Raw genomic sequence first — 15612 nt, 5'->3', positions numbered from 1 at the left:
GAGAGGACCATGACAACTCCAGGGTTCTTCCCCGGACTCCACCCTGTGTACTTCTTCTTCTAGCTGATTTTAATCTGAATCTTCTCCTTGTAATAAGCTGTAACTAAGCATAACAGCTTTCAGCGAGTTCCTTGAGTCCTTCTAGCTGAGGGTGGTTTTGGGAACCCCTGGACCTTGCAGTTGGTGTCATAGTGAGGGTCTTCTCTTGTGGGGACTTTCGCCTCCAACTGCTTCTCATCTGGCCCTTTTTCTCACACATGAACTCATGAAAAAGACTCTTAGTTAATGGGAGTATGGAATGCCTGTTTTAATGCCAATTTTCTTATCTTTTTGCTATTGCCATTTTTGGAGAGCAAACGTGAGGAAATGAGTTGACTGCAGGTCCAAGAATCTTTACATCCAAAACTAACTTTGCAGTCAAGAATCAGGCATGAAGGACTGGAGTCAACTGGCACAGAATTAATAATGTGTAAAGGTCAAACTGGGTTTTGGCTCATGAGTCAAAACAGAGGGACTGATGGTCTCCGGGCCATACCAGACAGGAAGCTTGGTGTCACGCCCACCCCCGGTTCAGGCTCTCTGTCTCCTCTTGAGTAAAAGCACCCTGACCTGGGGACACAGGTGGAGTCACACTCTGAACCAGCAGGGCCAATCCCCAGACCCGGCCAGGCTATGATATCAGGAAACAGGAATAAGAGACAGGGGATCATCACTAAGACCACTACACTTCTTTCCAGATGGTTCTAATCCAAAAACCAAGGGCTACATTCAGAGATCAGAAGGGTAGTCAGGGGCCAGAGTCAAGCTACCACTGGAGGGCAGGAGTCTGGAGGCTGGGTGTACACTGGGCGATTCCCAGAGCTCCGTTTCTCACTCCACCTCAGGGATAATCTCCACCCTCCCAGTGTTCACTTGGATGCAGATGGCTCCCAAATCCACACCCTGGACTCCAAACCTCCAAATGCCTATTAGACACTTCCTTCTAGAAGACCTTATCTTGCCAAGAAACTCAACACATCAAGAAATGGAATTCAACATCTTTTTCAACTCCCTTCGTAAATCCCTCATCTCCATGAGTGCCACATTTGTTCTCCTGGTCAACCGGGGAAGGCGCCTCCTGGTCAACACGGAGTCATACCTCTCCGTGTCCGGAACACTGCGCCGGCCCTGCCATTTCACCCTTCCAGACGCATTTCTCACCTGTCCCTCTCCTCTCCATTCTCACCGCCCCCACACTTATAGCCTCTAACAGAAATTACTGCAAATCCTTAACTGGCCTCCTGCTCTGCAGTAACTAGAATGGTTACCATTAAAGAGCTCCTTCTGCATGCCCGGCTCTGTGCTAAATCCTGATGTGAAAGAGTCTACTGAATCCCAACGACTCTACTGAGATAATCTCCATCTGACAGATGGGGAAACTGGAGCTCTCCAAGGCTGAGTAATCTGCCCACATCATAAAGATAGTAAGTGGCAGAGCTGAGCCTTGATGGAGGACTGTGTGACTCAAGAACCAGACAACCTCTCACAGGATGAGGGAGCTGGAGAAAGGACCGGAAATAGGGGACACCTCTGAAATGTGGGTGTTAGGGGGCCACATAAGGAAAGAAATCAGGACACAGGTGCTGGGCAGTAGTGAGAGACTGGAGCTTCCAGTCCAGGCAAATGATTAGCAACTTGGAGACTTGCAGGGATGAAGAAGGTGGTAAAGCCAGGAAGCAAGGCAGAGAGGAGGGAGACTGAGCAGCTGGGGACAGGCGCTGGCTCTGGTGATACAGGAGGGAGCTGGACGCTACTGGACATGAGCTGTCTGTGAAGACACTGGTGACAGGAAGCATGCCCAATCTTTGACAAGAGCCAAGTGGGGCTCCCTGCCTCACACCTGGGCTCTCAGTCAAGGTTGGCATGGCTGCTTGTAAATACATTAAAAACTGTTTTCATGAGGCTGGTCAAGGCCCCAGGACAAGACTTGAGACTGATGGGGGCCAGCAGGTTGTTATGTTGGGCCAGAGGCTCAGATTGAGGGAGTAGGCTGGGATGAGAGGAGGGCTGGGGAGACACATGGACCCGCCCTAGTTAAAAGCCAGCAGGATGCGACCAGGAGGGTAAGATCCCCAGTCCTGAATGTCTCACCTCTGGAGTCGCTTCCTCTCTTAACCTCACCTCCATGGTTAACTCATTCCAGCCTGTATGCTTAATTGGTGTGTTCTTTTTCCCTCTACTCAAACCCTGCTTGTTCTTTCCACCCAAACTGCCCTAATGTACAATCCTGAATCTGTCCCCAGTGGACAGGATTCTGTTTGTGTTCAGTTCATTCCCAAACTTGTATCCCAAGTTCACAGAGCATTTTGGAACTAGAAAGGCTTGGAAACCATCTCGCCCAAGTCCCTCATACTTCATATGTGCTTCAAAGGTGTGACATATCCACGTCAGAAAGCATGGCAGCGGACTAGGGGCCCACACCTGACCTTCCTGCTGGACAAACTGCCTTCTGTTCTCAAGGAATACACTCAGAATTTTTCTCCCTCTTCCTCTATCCTCATCACAATTCCCAGTGACTCCCAGTGATGCCTGGCACCTAGATGATGCAGAATGAATGTCTGCTGATGTGGACTCAATGGTCTCATTTACCAGGGGGAAACTAATCTACAAAGATTAATTTACTGCAAGGTATGAATAACTGATAGCTACCCTCTGATTCTTCAGAGTATGCATTTTAAAACAAGATCTTTTTGCATCTAAATTAGTTACTATAAATTTATAAGATACAGAAATATTTGGAGGTTAGAGAGAGCTTCCTAAAGTGCTCAAATCACTGCACACTGCTGGAGTGCAAGCCTACAGACGGCAAGGTGAAGAACAACGCTGGGGTCCTATGGTAGTGCCACACTGTAACCACCAGGGGGAGCTCAAGGCTCCCTCTCCTCCATTCACCACTCCCATTCAACAGTTAGAAGGGCCAGATGGTTGATGTGTTGATAGGTCATTTTTCTGGGCCATCAGGCTGTTGGTTTATTTTATTTTATTTTATTTTATTTTTTTATTTTATTTTGTTTATTTATTTTATTTTATTTTATTTTATTTTTTAAATTTTATTTTATTTATTGATTGATTGATTTTTCGTTTCAGTCTTTCTCTTTAAAGTATCCCTTAGAATTCTCTCTTCCCCAGATGTCCTCCAGCTTGGGAGCTGCATCTTCTCAGTTAGGCCCGGAGAGGCTGGATTAGGCTAATCTTAAGAAGAAATTACTTGATCTCCACTCCTTGGCCCCACCTTTCCTGGAGATGAGAGTGTAGTGGGGCAGGAGTCAGGTGTGGGCTCAGGAGTAGAGCCAAGCAGCTCCTTTGAACCTCGAGTGCTGGAGGCCACCCATGCCTTCCCTGAGCCTAGGGAAAAGGAGCCCTCCACGGGGACCGATGTTACCAGAACAGGGCTGGTGTTCAACCCAAGTCTGGCCTCGTTCCTAGACACCTGCCTTGGTACCTGTTATAGGTGGCTGGGACAGAAAGAAAGTGTCCAGGATGCTGGGCCCTGACCATCTGCATCCTCCATAATTCAGTCTTACCACAACACCCCCTCCTCCACTGTACCAAAGGGGTTTTCCCGCTTGCTTTCCGCTCTGGTCCCATGGGAGTGGCCATCACTGCAATTCTTTTTCTCTCTTCATTTCCTTCCTTCAAGATGGGAGGAAACTCCCATCCCCTACAGCAGTAGCTTTCAAACGTGCTCCTTGGAACAGCACCACCAGTATGAACTGGGAACTTGTCAGAAACGCAAAATCTCGGAACCCACCTCTGACCTACAGGTGGGAATCACAAATTCTAAAACTCCAGGCTGGGGCCGGGGAACCTGTCTTTTTATTTCAGGTGATTCTGATGCAGCTGAAGCATGAGAACCACTGCCCTACAGGGTGGGAAGGGGCTGCCCCACCCCATGCTGACTGTGCCTATGAAACCTCGAAGTCTACTCTTCCCAAGTCCCAGAACTCTTGGGCTATGGAAAGCCCTCTCCAGAAAGTCCGAAACAACTGCAGTCTTAACCTACTAACAGCAGCTAACGACTAACAGCTCATTCCACACCACCAGGGGTGGTGCAGGACACCTACATACTTCATCCTCATGATGATGTTATGAGGCAGGTACAATTATCAACCCGGTTCTGCAGATGGGTTCACTAGGGTTGAGGGAGAGCAGTTATCTCATCCAAGGTTGCACAGCCACCAGGTAGTGGAGCAGGACATGAATCCATGAACCCAATCTATCAGGTTCCAAAGACCCAGGTCTCAACCTCAACACCATACTCTGGGCACCCAGGTTTCCTGCTGATGGACTGGGGTGGGGAGGTGAGCTTCTTTTGTCTCCGTTCCCTCCGAGTTGGCACTGGCCTTAGACATGCTCTCCTGATCCTGCTCCCTCAGCTGCTACATGGCCTCCCCGCTCTCCTGGGAGCCGAGGCCATTTGGCCACCTGCCCATCTCAGTCTCCCTTGGCTCCTTCCCCAGCCCTGCCTGGATGGTCACAGCCCTGCTCCCAGATGTAGGGATGGGCTCAGAGAAGCCTAACCTTGAGCCCATCTCACCATGCTGTCCCTGGGTGCCAAAGCCATCTCTGTCCTCCCGAATGCAGGCTGCAGAGTCACCGGCTTTTTAATGGGGGCTCTGCTCATGTGTTCAGTAACATGCTAAAATAAAGTGGGCACTTATGTGCCTTTGCCTGAGGCAAGTGAGTACCTGTCAGTTTAGGGCACTGATCACCACCTGCTGCAGATGGACAAGGAAAGGATGGTCCCTGGGGCCCCTGGGAGAATCGGGAGGTGGCTGACGACCTCCCACCCTTCCCGCGTGGTTCTGAGCCCCTCCGCCAGTCTCCGGGCAGCGCACCTGGTGTCCCTGCATGCTGTGGGGCTTCTCGAGGGCTCACAGGGCTTCCGCTCGGCATTTCCCTATAGGAGGACAAGGCCCGGAGAGTCACCGCTCCTTTCCCAGTGCAGATTTTTGTAGGATCCGTGTCTGAAAAGGAAAGACCCAGAAGAGAAGAGTGAATCCAAGGCTCTCGGGGGATTAAAGTAACAGCCAGCCAGCAACTTGTTACAGCTGGGGAATGAGGGGAACCTGGTCACAGACAGGCAAGGTCTTGTGGTCAATGACGGCTAATTTGTGGGCGGTGGAGAGGGACAAATCCCACTGGCGGATGTTTACCACCCAACATGAGGTTAGGAGAAAATGGAGGCAACAGTGAGTTCTGAGTCAATGTATGAGTGACAATGTCAGCTGTAAACGTTTCTAGATGAAAGCGGTTGATTCCTCGTATTAAATGAAGTTTTAGGTTGGTGAGCAGACTTCTGACCAATTAGTAAGGCATAGTTCGAGAAAGGATTTATGAAAGATTTCAAGCTCCCACACCATCCTTCTTATAAAGCAGCAAGTTGGCAATGCAGGGGACGAGGTGGTGGTTCTGCAGAGAATCACTGCCCCGTGCAATTCTCCAACGGAAAAAGCAAAAGACAATTTTCTTGTATCACCAAGTCAAGCTCCCTGAGGTGGTGAGACAGGGATGTGTTGCCTGGGGAGAAAGATCACGGGCGAACCATGGAGCCACATTCCAAACTTAATGAAGAAAATTCACACCAAAGAAAATGACCAGAAACTCAAAATTCTTCAACGAACAGAGTTTGCTGCACTTCCAGCTGAGCCTTCCCTGGGTTCTGACCTCTCCTACAGTTCACAATGGCCTAATAACAGACCCAGGTCCTCTTTCAGAATTGCACTGAGAAGCGTTTCAAAATAGGCTTCAAAAGATCTGGATGTTCATCCTCCGGGAAAATCGGTTAACGGGGAGGCAAGAAACCCACGCAGAGCGCACAGTTCTAGGAGCCACATGTGCTGAATGCTGCTTTCTGTGCAGCTCAGCTGAACTGAATCCCACAGTTCATTTGTCCAAGGTGCTCACAGCACAGCCTGGATCTCGGACCTAAAACTGTCACAACTGGGATTAAAGGTAAAGTTTCAGGTGGGCATTGGGCAGGATGTGGGCTCAGATGCTAAATCCTCCCCCCTCCTGTGTCAGAGCTGAGAGAAGCAAAGCCCCCTTGCGCCTCCTTTCCACTCCGGCAGCCCCTTTCAGACAGCTCAGACAGAACGGTCATCAGCTCCAGAGGACAGATCTGCCCCATCGGTGCCTCTCGCCTTGGAGAGAGGAGGCAGGAAGCGACCGCAGGTGAGGCTGGGGGCGGGGGAGGGAGTGTTCAGGGAAACGGCCCTCAGAGCATCACAGAGGTGCAGCCAGGTTTGGCATCTAAGGCAGCTGCTTCAAGTTCAAGTCCAATTTAGAGATTCCCCATGTGGCCACATTAGTTCCTGGGGAGAGTCGACTTTTGAATAAAGTACTGGGAGCTGGAACTTCTAGGGAGAACTTAAGAAGTCCATGCGGCTCAGAATTACACCAGAGTCAACATTCAGCCTCTGGGCTGACCTTCTCCAAAAGAGGGGAGGGGCAAGGCACCTGCCAGCTCACAGAAACACGTACGTGTGCGCGCACACGCGCACACACACACACACACACACACACACACACACACACACACGAAGAAAGGAAACCAACTAGAGGAGGTGAGAGGGAATGGCTCCTAAACATGCAAGGATTAATCCTCCAAGTCTTTGTTAGAAGGAAAGAAGGGAAACCATGCATGATCTGCTAACAATCAAAAGAAAGAAGCAACCCAAGGAGAGATACCTGGAGGGAGTACTAGGCCTGCAGAGTTTTTCATTGTCTTCACAGGGATTATTTTAACAGCAGAAATAGAGCGTGCACGTAAAGGGTCGGCAGTTGCTGAAAACACAAAAGGGTACATGGTGCATCCAGAAAAAACATTTGGGAAACACTCAGGCAGTTGAGGAGCCTGGCAGGGACAATAGGAGGAAGTCGCCCGCAAGGAAAGAACAATGGGAAAAGCAGGAGACGCGATAACTTAAAATAACCTGCTTTCACTCTTTAGTGTCCTGCTCCTAGGCTGCAGAACCCTCCCTCCAACCATCACCCATGTGCAGCCGGTCAGTGTCTGTGCTGCTGGCCACACCAGGAACTTGCCAAGGCTCTGGACTAAAAGATTCACAGAGATGCAGATGGCCTGGCAAAGAGAGGAGGGGGAGAGCAAGAGCAAGCAGGGTCCAAGGGGCCCCCTGGGAGAGTGCGGGGGTGGGGTGGGGCGGGGGAAGGGGGCTCTTTGCAGGGGTGGGGGCTCTGAGGAGCAGAGTTATGGCTCACGGGCCCCAGGAGAGTGGAGGAAAGAAAGGGAACAAGTTCATGAGTAGCCTGGTCTTTTCAGCCATCATAGCCACTTCCCCAGAATCATAACTTCTGGGGTCCTGCGCCTGCTCTGACAACCGTAGCCCTCTGGCCCCAAGCACATCAGAACCCCCATCTGTTGGGCAACAGATGCCTACTGAAACCCACCCTTTCCTGGGCAAGAGATGCCAAGTGTCCAAGTGCGTGCCTGAGACTCTGGGCGGCACTCAAGCACACAGCCAAGGACGCCGACACCAGCTGAGCTTTGAGAGCTGGGATAACTGCCCGGGATGCTGGCGGAGGCTGCTGCCCTCAGGTCCTGGGTGCTCATGCTTATCTACCCACAGGCTTCCCTGGGCCCTCTGCCTCCCCAGATTCTGTGATCCCAACGGTGGGCATATCCCCAAACCCTCCTTTTCGTAACAAGCCTGTTGTGAGGCCTCCCCTTGACCTCTCTAATGGCAGCAAATCGAGATGGGAGCTCACGTGCTGTGGTGCCAACGTCACCCCAATGAGCAACACCCAGAGGTCTTCTGGCCCCAGATCCATGTCGTAACTGGGGGGTAGGGCTGTTTGGGAGGCGAGAGTGTCACTGCTACATCAGCATCGTGCTGGTGAGTCTGTCGGGGGAAGGAGGCACCTTGGGACGGGCAGGTCACCTTCCAAGTCCATTGCGCTACCGTTTCATAAGGCACATGGCAGTCACAGGGCCACCATAACTGAGTTGGTAATAACAACCCTGCACATGTTAAGACCTAAACGTGCTTTCACAGTGATCCCACTGACTACTACTTATGGCCACCTAGGAGACTGGGTGGGGGGAGGTTTTTAATCACCCTTGCAGAGGAAGAAGCAAGAGAGCTGCTCAGAATCATCCAGTTCTCAAGTGAAGAGGCTGAGACTGGAGCCCAACTGTCCTGGCATCCGGTTCAGGGACCACCTCAGGCCACCCTGATGACTATAGGCTGCATCTGCCTCCTTTTTTCAACCAAAGAGGAGTCTTACCAAGGAGAGAGGGGGAAGTACCCCCATCTGCCACACTGCCCGCATGCTCCTCAAGTCTCTTCTGTGGATGAATTCATGGGGTTGATGGCCAGCATCAGGGCACCCATGTCTTCCCAAGCTCTTCATTGGAGGCTTAAAACTCCCCTGCAGGCACTGCCCTCCAAAAGCCCCTAAGCAACTTAGCCAAGGTGGTCCAAGACCCCGAGGACGCAGTCCCACACCATGAGTGGAGGAGGGTGGCCAGGCAGGGACGCACAGAGGACAGGACACCTCCCACCCCTAAACCAGCCGGCCTCAGGCTCCCCATCCCTCCTACTCTCTCTGCCTTCCATCCTGGCTGTTGCTTCTGACTTTACACTTTGTCTTGTCTCAAAAGGAATACTTGGCTGACCCAGAAGAAAATTACAAAATCCAAACACGCCAAACTCTCTCAACTCATTGAGAGAGGGTGCATTTCGACTTAGATGCCCCAAAACAGGACTTTTGCCCTCCATTTTTGACATCATAAGATTTAGTGAAATGGCAGGGAGGGTATAGCTCAAGTGGTAGAGTGCATGCTTAGCATGCACGAGGTCCTGGGTTCAATCCCCAGTACTTCCTCAAATTAAAAAAAAAGATTTAGTGGGATGGGCACTGATAGAATTACTGGAACCTGAATTTGAAGCAGGAAAAAATACTGCAGCTCATCAAAGTCCCTCATTTTCTAGATAAGGAAACTCATACCCATAAAGACCAAGGACCTCCCAAGAGGTCCCTGTTTATGAGCAGCAGACGGGGACTTGAACCTGCATCTCCTCACACTGCCAAAGGGACACGGGAAGCCCTGCTGCCTGGCCATTCAGGACGAGAGACCTCAGGGCCAACGGGACGCAAAGGTCATCTATTCATCGTTCATTTCACACTTAAATCTTTCATCCTAAAATTTTAAAAACTGAAAATCTAAGAGGATGCCCATGAGACTGATGTCACCAGAATAATTTATTGCAGCAATTTAGGCTCTTGCCACAGGGTCAGGACTGTGAGTGTGTCACCATTTATCACAGGGGAAGGTGAAATGCCAGGTAGGAGAGACTTCAGGCTGACAAATGCCACGCACACCAGGCCTCCGTCTGTGTATTTAGCCTGTTGTTCCCCACCTCCTGTGAGCCAGGGGCAGTTTCCAGTATGTCGTCTCGCAGTGGGAAACGGCAGCCTCAGACCCGAGCCTCAGTAAGCCTGGGAACTGGCCTCCAGGTCACTGCCTAATTAGACCAGCGAAGATCCCCACCAGGCAGGTGGCCCAGGCCCTGCTCCTTCTAGAAACGTTGGGCTTCCTTCCCTTCGAGAGCCTTACCTTTGTCTTGCCCATTGCTGCCCGGGGCCAACCCGTTCACCACGGCTTTGGAAGCACCGACGTCACATTCTGAAAGGAAGAAAGGAAGAGAGCACGAGGCTTGTGATCATGTCGCCCCACCTGGAACGAGTCCCACCTGGGGCCCCACGGCTGTCCTCAGGCCTGGGGACGGGCCCCTGGGGTGTCGTAAGGGAGCTCTGAGGGTGCTGTGTGGCTTGAACAAGAGAGGACGCGAAGTTGCTGGGGATGGGAAGTGTGTTGTGAGTGATGTCAGTCCTCCTGCCTCCTGGATACAGCTTCGTTTCTGACACTTAAAAAAAAAATCTGCTTAATTCCCTCGAAATGGCATCCCCCGCCTGCCTAAGGCTTATCCGCCATTCCAAGGCCGCTCAAATGCAGCCCTGCGCATCCTGAGTGAGAGCTGTCAGACAGCCAGGACCGAGACCCCAGGCTCTGTGACACTTTCCTTTGTCCACAGCCACTGCCATCGAACTCATGCCACCCCCCCCACGAAACGTCATGTACACACCCTCCCCCCATCCCCAGCTGAGGCTCTCGTGTTCTTGTCATGAAGATGACCTGGCTCCCGGACGCTCACCCTGCCCCTGTTCTGTCCCCTCCTGGACCCCAGCCCTCAGTCTGCACCCGAGAGCCCTCTCTAGACCTTGAGCTGGATTAAAAAGCCCCGGCGTGTTGGACAGTGGAGAACAAGATGGGACAATGCAATATGATTTTCTAAAACTCCTCCACTTGATATATACTGTAGTTCATCTCTGTTTTGAAAACTAAAGTATTAGGGTTTCGTCTGGGAATTTAATCATTTTCATTATCATTTCCATGAGGAAAAAAATGTACTCCAAGTTCCCCTAAATGGACAAATGATTGGAATATAATCTTTTAGTAAATGGGATGACCTGTAGTGTTGGCATAACTGGTTATATTTAAATTGACAAACTGACCTTCTTGAGGATTAAAAGCGAACCGACAAACAGTGGCCAGCAGCTTCCCAGGGGACACAGCCTGGGCAACTCAGCCGGACTCCAGGCTCTTTGCCCACTGGCTCCAGCCCGTGTCCAGCTGTCTCTCCTGCCTCCTGCCCCCGCCTGCCACCCCAGTCTCCTCACAGCCCCTTCGGCCCCTTCAGCCCATCAGGCACTTTCAGCCCTTCAGGCCTTGGTTCCTGTGAGGCCCTCAGCCAAGAATGCCTTCTCTTGCTACCTTGGGGAAATCCTACAGGTCCTCGAGGCTCACTCTGCACGTCACCTCCTCTGTGTCAGCAGTGACCTGCGTTCTGCTCAGCTGCAGACACTGAGACCCTCCCTGCCCAGTTGCAGCCCAAGTCCCACCAGTTCCCCATCCCAGCACTGATGGAGGCAGCCCAGAGAAGACAAGCAGGTGTGTGGGCTGGACCCTGTTGCCTGGGACACGCGACCTGTGTGCTTGGAGTGAACCGCCCCCCACCCCCCACTGCAGCCAAGAGCCAACCAAGCCACAAATATAATCGTAACAACTATGGCTTTTTTAAGCATCTATTTGCCTGAATCTGAGGATCCATGTTAAGCATTCCACAATTACCACCTCATTTTTATCCTTAGTACCCAGGTCCCTGGAGCTAGGAGAAACTCCTGTTTTATAGATGAAACATGTGAGGCTCAGAAAGGATGCCAGAAGATCACTAAACTGGGACCTGAGCTCTGGTCTGCTCCACCCCACAGTTTATCTTCCTTGTCCCCACCTGGTATAAACATTTCTTATTTGAAAAATAAAAAATGGTTTATATGTATTCTAAACATGAACTAAGTATATTCTATAGAAAATGGTTTACAAATATCCTATTTTCTCAAATGCTGGGACGGAAGTGGCTCATTTTGCTGAGACTAGGTTGCCCTACCTGTTAGGCTCTTATCTATCATCCTCCCTGACATAAACAACACTGACCGGCCAGCCCGGGTGCTCCTGGATCCAGACATGAGCGTGCCCACTGCCCCCACCTCTACTGGCAGCCAGGACCTCCCAACACTGGCCCCACAGGTCCTGTCCCATCCACTGGCCCCAATCCACCTACAGATGGAGGCTCGTTCTCCCAGATGCTGAAGTCCCCTGTGCACTTGCATTTCTGGGATGGATGGAAGGAGGGTGTTGGTAGAAAGCCAGAAATCCAAAATAAAAATCATAGGTCCCACAATCCCATCTTTCCTCTCTGACCATTCCTTCCCCATGCACCTGCCTTAACTGCTCATAATGGTCTCCTTTCTAGGACTGTAGGCCTTGCTTTGGGCCTCCCTAAGCCAGCAGCCTCTGAGCTTCCCCGAGACCCAGACCCATGTCCTTCCTTTCCTTTTGTTCATTTTTTAATTTGGAGAAATAATTCCATCACCTCAGGCTCAAAATCTCTGCAGCACAGTGTGCTGGTGACCAGCCTCCTGGGTTTGCCTCAGCTCCACCCCGCACTAGCTGGCTGACTCCAGACACACCACTAGCCCCTAAGGGCCTCAGTTTCCTCATCTCTAGAATGAGAGTATACCATGCCCAACTTTGTGGGTCTGCCAGGAGAATGAAATGAGATAGGGCAGCTAAAGCACTTGCCTTGGTGACTGGCAGCCCAGTCCAGACTTGGAATAAAAATAACATATCATTTTCACGCTGCTCTTTCCACCGAAGGCAAAAACATTTTTATGCAGCTGCTTTCCTTCTGATGATCATTTTTATTAGTGGCATAATATTCCGTCAAGCAAACACACATCATGAACCTATTCACTCCCCACCTTCATGGGGGTGATGTTTTTGTTTCCTTCAAATTAAGATAGAAACTCCCAAGAGTAGGATTATCAGGTCAAAGGGTCCAGACTTTTTGGACTCTTCCTACAAAATGCCTCCTTTCAGTGCCACGCCCGAGAGTGAGACCCTGGGGAGGAGTCCCGCAGACATTTCCACACCCTCGCCCTCCGGCCGGCCCCTCCCTGCCTGCTTCTTCCACCCTTATTCGTGCCAGGAGTGGTGATGCCCGTTTAGGCTAAATATGATCTTAGAAGAAATTTGAGGCTGCAGAGCTAAAGTTTCAAAAGAAAGAAAGGAAAAGCCCTAGCCTGTTTTAAATGACAACAAAAACAAAACGCCAAAAAAGGAGAAAAAATGAGTTACAAAGCAGGAGCCGCTGGCAGCGTCAAGTGCACCTGGAGGGGAGGAGACAGGGCGCGGCCTCCCCCCTCCCCCCCCCCAGCAGAGGCACCACGGGCGCAGGGACGAGCCGCATTCCTCTCCTGCATGGAGGGAGCCTCAGCTGATAGAGCCCACGGATGGACACCGGCCAGGCCTTGGGCACAGTGCTCAGTACTGCAGAAGCACTGCCTCACTTCATCCTCACAAAATCCCAATGAATGGGGGCTTCCGCGACGCCCATCTTACAGAGGAGAGTGTGGAGAAGGGCCCTCCACCCGCACACTCAGTACGCAGCCCTGAGCTGATCTGGCCTCCCCGTCCTAAGCACACACAGCCCCACATGGTGTGGATTTGGCTAAAAGGGCACTGAAAGGGAAAGGCTTGTTTTCAATCTACAGAGGTCTCTGAATACACTTTGGAGACAACGCAGGATTCAGAGACCCCTGAATGAACTATCCCCTTGGTCACCCCCTGGCCCACCCAGCCTGAGGGTCTTGGGAGGTTCCAGGACACGCTCAGTAGCCAAGGCGTGCCTTCATCTCCAGGTGGAAACTCCTCTGCCTCGAATTCTGGGCTGGAAAGCTGCCAGCTCTTGGGACCTATCCCCCTCTCTGTCTCCCATAGCCTGGGCTCTCCACCCCAGCTCTAGACTAAAAATACTCAACTGATCATTTGTTTAGGTCTTGATTTTTACCACCAAAGGCATAGCAAAAGGATGATTTTGTCCTGAGAAAGGAAGTGACAGATTAGTTCATATCCTGGGGCAATTATGGTCAATCTGTTGACTTTGCTGCAGTCAGTCAGATTAAGAGATGCCACTAAGGTATATACATACGGCAATGTTTATCAAATTGTACCCTTAAAATATCCAGTTTACTGTACATCTCAATAAAGTTGTCAAATACAGGGAAAAGGAGCCCCCTATAAAACTCAGGACACAGTACATGTGGAGTATATAGCGTAGTTCTTGACATATGGTAGGTACTTAGTAAACCATTACTAGTAAAGGTGATGATGACAATTTATGACAAAACTTTGCCACTTACCCAGGACTCAAAAAATTAAAAACAAAATGCAGTTGGGGCCTCCAGAGTGAGTGAGAAATCTGGGTAAATGGCCCAGTTTTGTAGATTTGTCAAGAAGAGAAAGACAGGGTTTAAAATGACTTACCAGAGCTCATGGTGGTGACAGGACAAGTCCTCTGCAACCAGGCCTCTGAACTGCTCTGCAGAAAAACAAACACCACAACAGAACTGATGAATGGCAGGTTCTAGATAAATCCCTATGGTTCACATTAAAAATGCAAACCCCGTACATAACCCTTGATAAAACACAGCTGAACCAGGAAACGCCTGGCCAGGCTTCTGGTTCTCGTTTGGCTCTGTATGACATGACCTTGGACACATCACTCAAACTCCTTGGCCTCGGTTTTGTTACCCATACTTGGTTTAGAGACAAGGCACAGGTCTTGCACATATTTTGAATAGTAAGGTCCAGCTGAACGCATCTGAAGGACAATCTGAGAAGCAAGCCTTCAGGACACGTAGAACCTTGCTGTTTAAAGTGTGGTCTGCAGACCAGCAGCACTGGCATCAGCTGTGAACTTCCAACAAAATGGAGGAACTCAGAATCGACCCTACACCCACTGAATCAGCATGTGCATTTTACAAGGCCCCCAGCCAGTCCCTCTGTACTTTCATGTGTGAGAAGCAACGATGTAGAGGCAATCAAGCCCCTGGGTCATGACTTCTGTAGTAAGGTCGAGGTCTGGTCTGAGGGTCTGGACCAGCAGACACGCTTCAGTTTCCTTTTTAACATGGAAGCTGGGCACTGGCTTCCTCTCTGGGTGGCTGCCTTGTTCACTGTCCTTGCAATCGGCTGAATAGAAACTAAGGGGGAAAAAAGAAGTCATTCTAAGTGCTTCTCTCTAGCCCAAATCAGCAGTAACTTTGCCTCTGTCACTGTCAAGTACGCCTGAGACTACCTGTGACCTTCAACAGCCCCTCAGATTGTTCTTTAAGCTGTGGAAACATTTGTTCTTTCAGTTAAGAATGCAACCTGCTGTGTTCCATATGCCCTGGTGGTTTCCCATCCTGGTTTTATGATACCTTCGTCTGCCTCCCAGGCCAGAAAGGGCGGTCAGGATATCATCCAAATGTTTTACTTTAAAAAATAATTTTAATAATTATGTTAAGGTTTCATTTACTTAACTTTTAAAGCATGACTGAAGAAATATTTTTGCTTCAACCATGAAGTTATGTTAATAGAGAGTATTTTTCTTTCTTTACAGTCCTATCTAACCTGTACCTGCATAAATAGCACTTACACAGTTGTAAACAATGTCTGGACAGCTTTGTGTTTGAGTTCTTAAATATCTCATGAACATTTTTCTGGATTTTCACAGTCATACCCATCATTTTGATGGCTGTGTAGTATTTCATTGTAGTAACAGTCCATAATTCATTTACCAATTCCCTCGTATAGCTCAATTTGTCTTGATTTCAAAAATAAGTACATGGCACAACAGCATTCTTAGGTCTGAGAGGAGATGACTGGGAAAGCAGACAAAAAGCACGCCTCAGCTCACACCTGATGAGTCATCACCATCTGTGATATCTGGGTCACCCTTTGCACATTTTATATTTCTCAATACAGATACTAGTAATTTCTAGGTGTCAGCCCCACCCTTGCATAAACTGATCTGAAGTACATATGGTCCGGGATAGTACCCTAAATACTAACCATCACTTTGCCACAAACGTCCACCAACCAGAGCAGATGCCAGGGATAGCGCTCTCTAGGGGGCCCTCCCCAGGCCAGGTGTTTACCATCCA

At 50.1% G+C, this 15612-nt stretch overlaps 1 protein-coding gene across 50 annotated transcripts in view; it reads right to left on the bottom strand.

Annotated features, from left to right (window-relative positions):
• The window catches only part of SORBS1 (sorbin and SH3 domain containing 1), a 208338-nt gene that overhangs the window by 95416 nt on the left and 97310 nt on the right, over nt 1-15612 (bottom strand). For 36 of the 50 annotated variants that reach the window (XM_032491233.1, XM_032491236.1, XM_032491234.1 and 33 more), the window contains 4 exons: nt 13949-14003; nt 9620-9688; nt 6730-6825; nt 4878-5006 (listed from right to left, as the gene is read on the bottom strand). In XM_032491233.1, coding sequence (XP_032347124.1) covers nt 4878-5006; nt 6730-6825; nt 9620-9688; nt 13949-13958 — 304 coding nt within the window. In that variant the 5' untranslated portion in view covers nt 13959-14003. The remainder of the gene's footprint in view (nt 1-4877; nt 5007-6729; nt 6826-9619; nt 9689-13948; nt 14004-15612) is intronic. The other 14 variants (XM_032491239.1, XM_032491272.1, XM_032491226.1 and 11 more) reach the window with 1 other exon arrangement.

This window comes from Camelus ferus, chromosome 11 (assembly GCF_009834535.1).
Source record: "Camelus ferus isolate YT-003-E chromosome 11, BCGSAC_Cfer_1.0, whole genome shotgun sequence".
Lineage (NCBI taxonomy): Eukaryota > Metazoa > Chordata > Mammalia > Artiodactyla > Camelidae > Camelus > Camelus ferus.
Note: the sequence above shows the minus strand (reverse complement) of the source record. Positions and strands in the feature narration are given on the sequence as shown.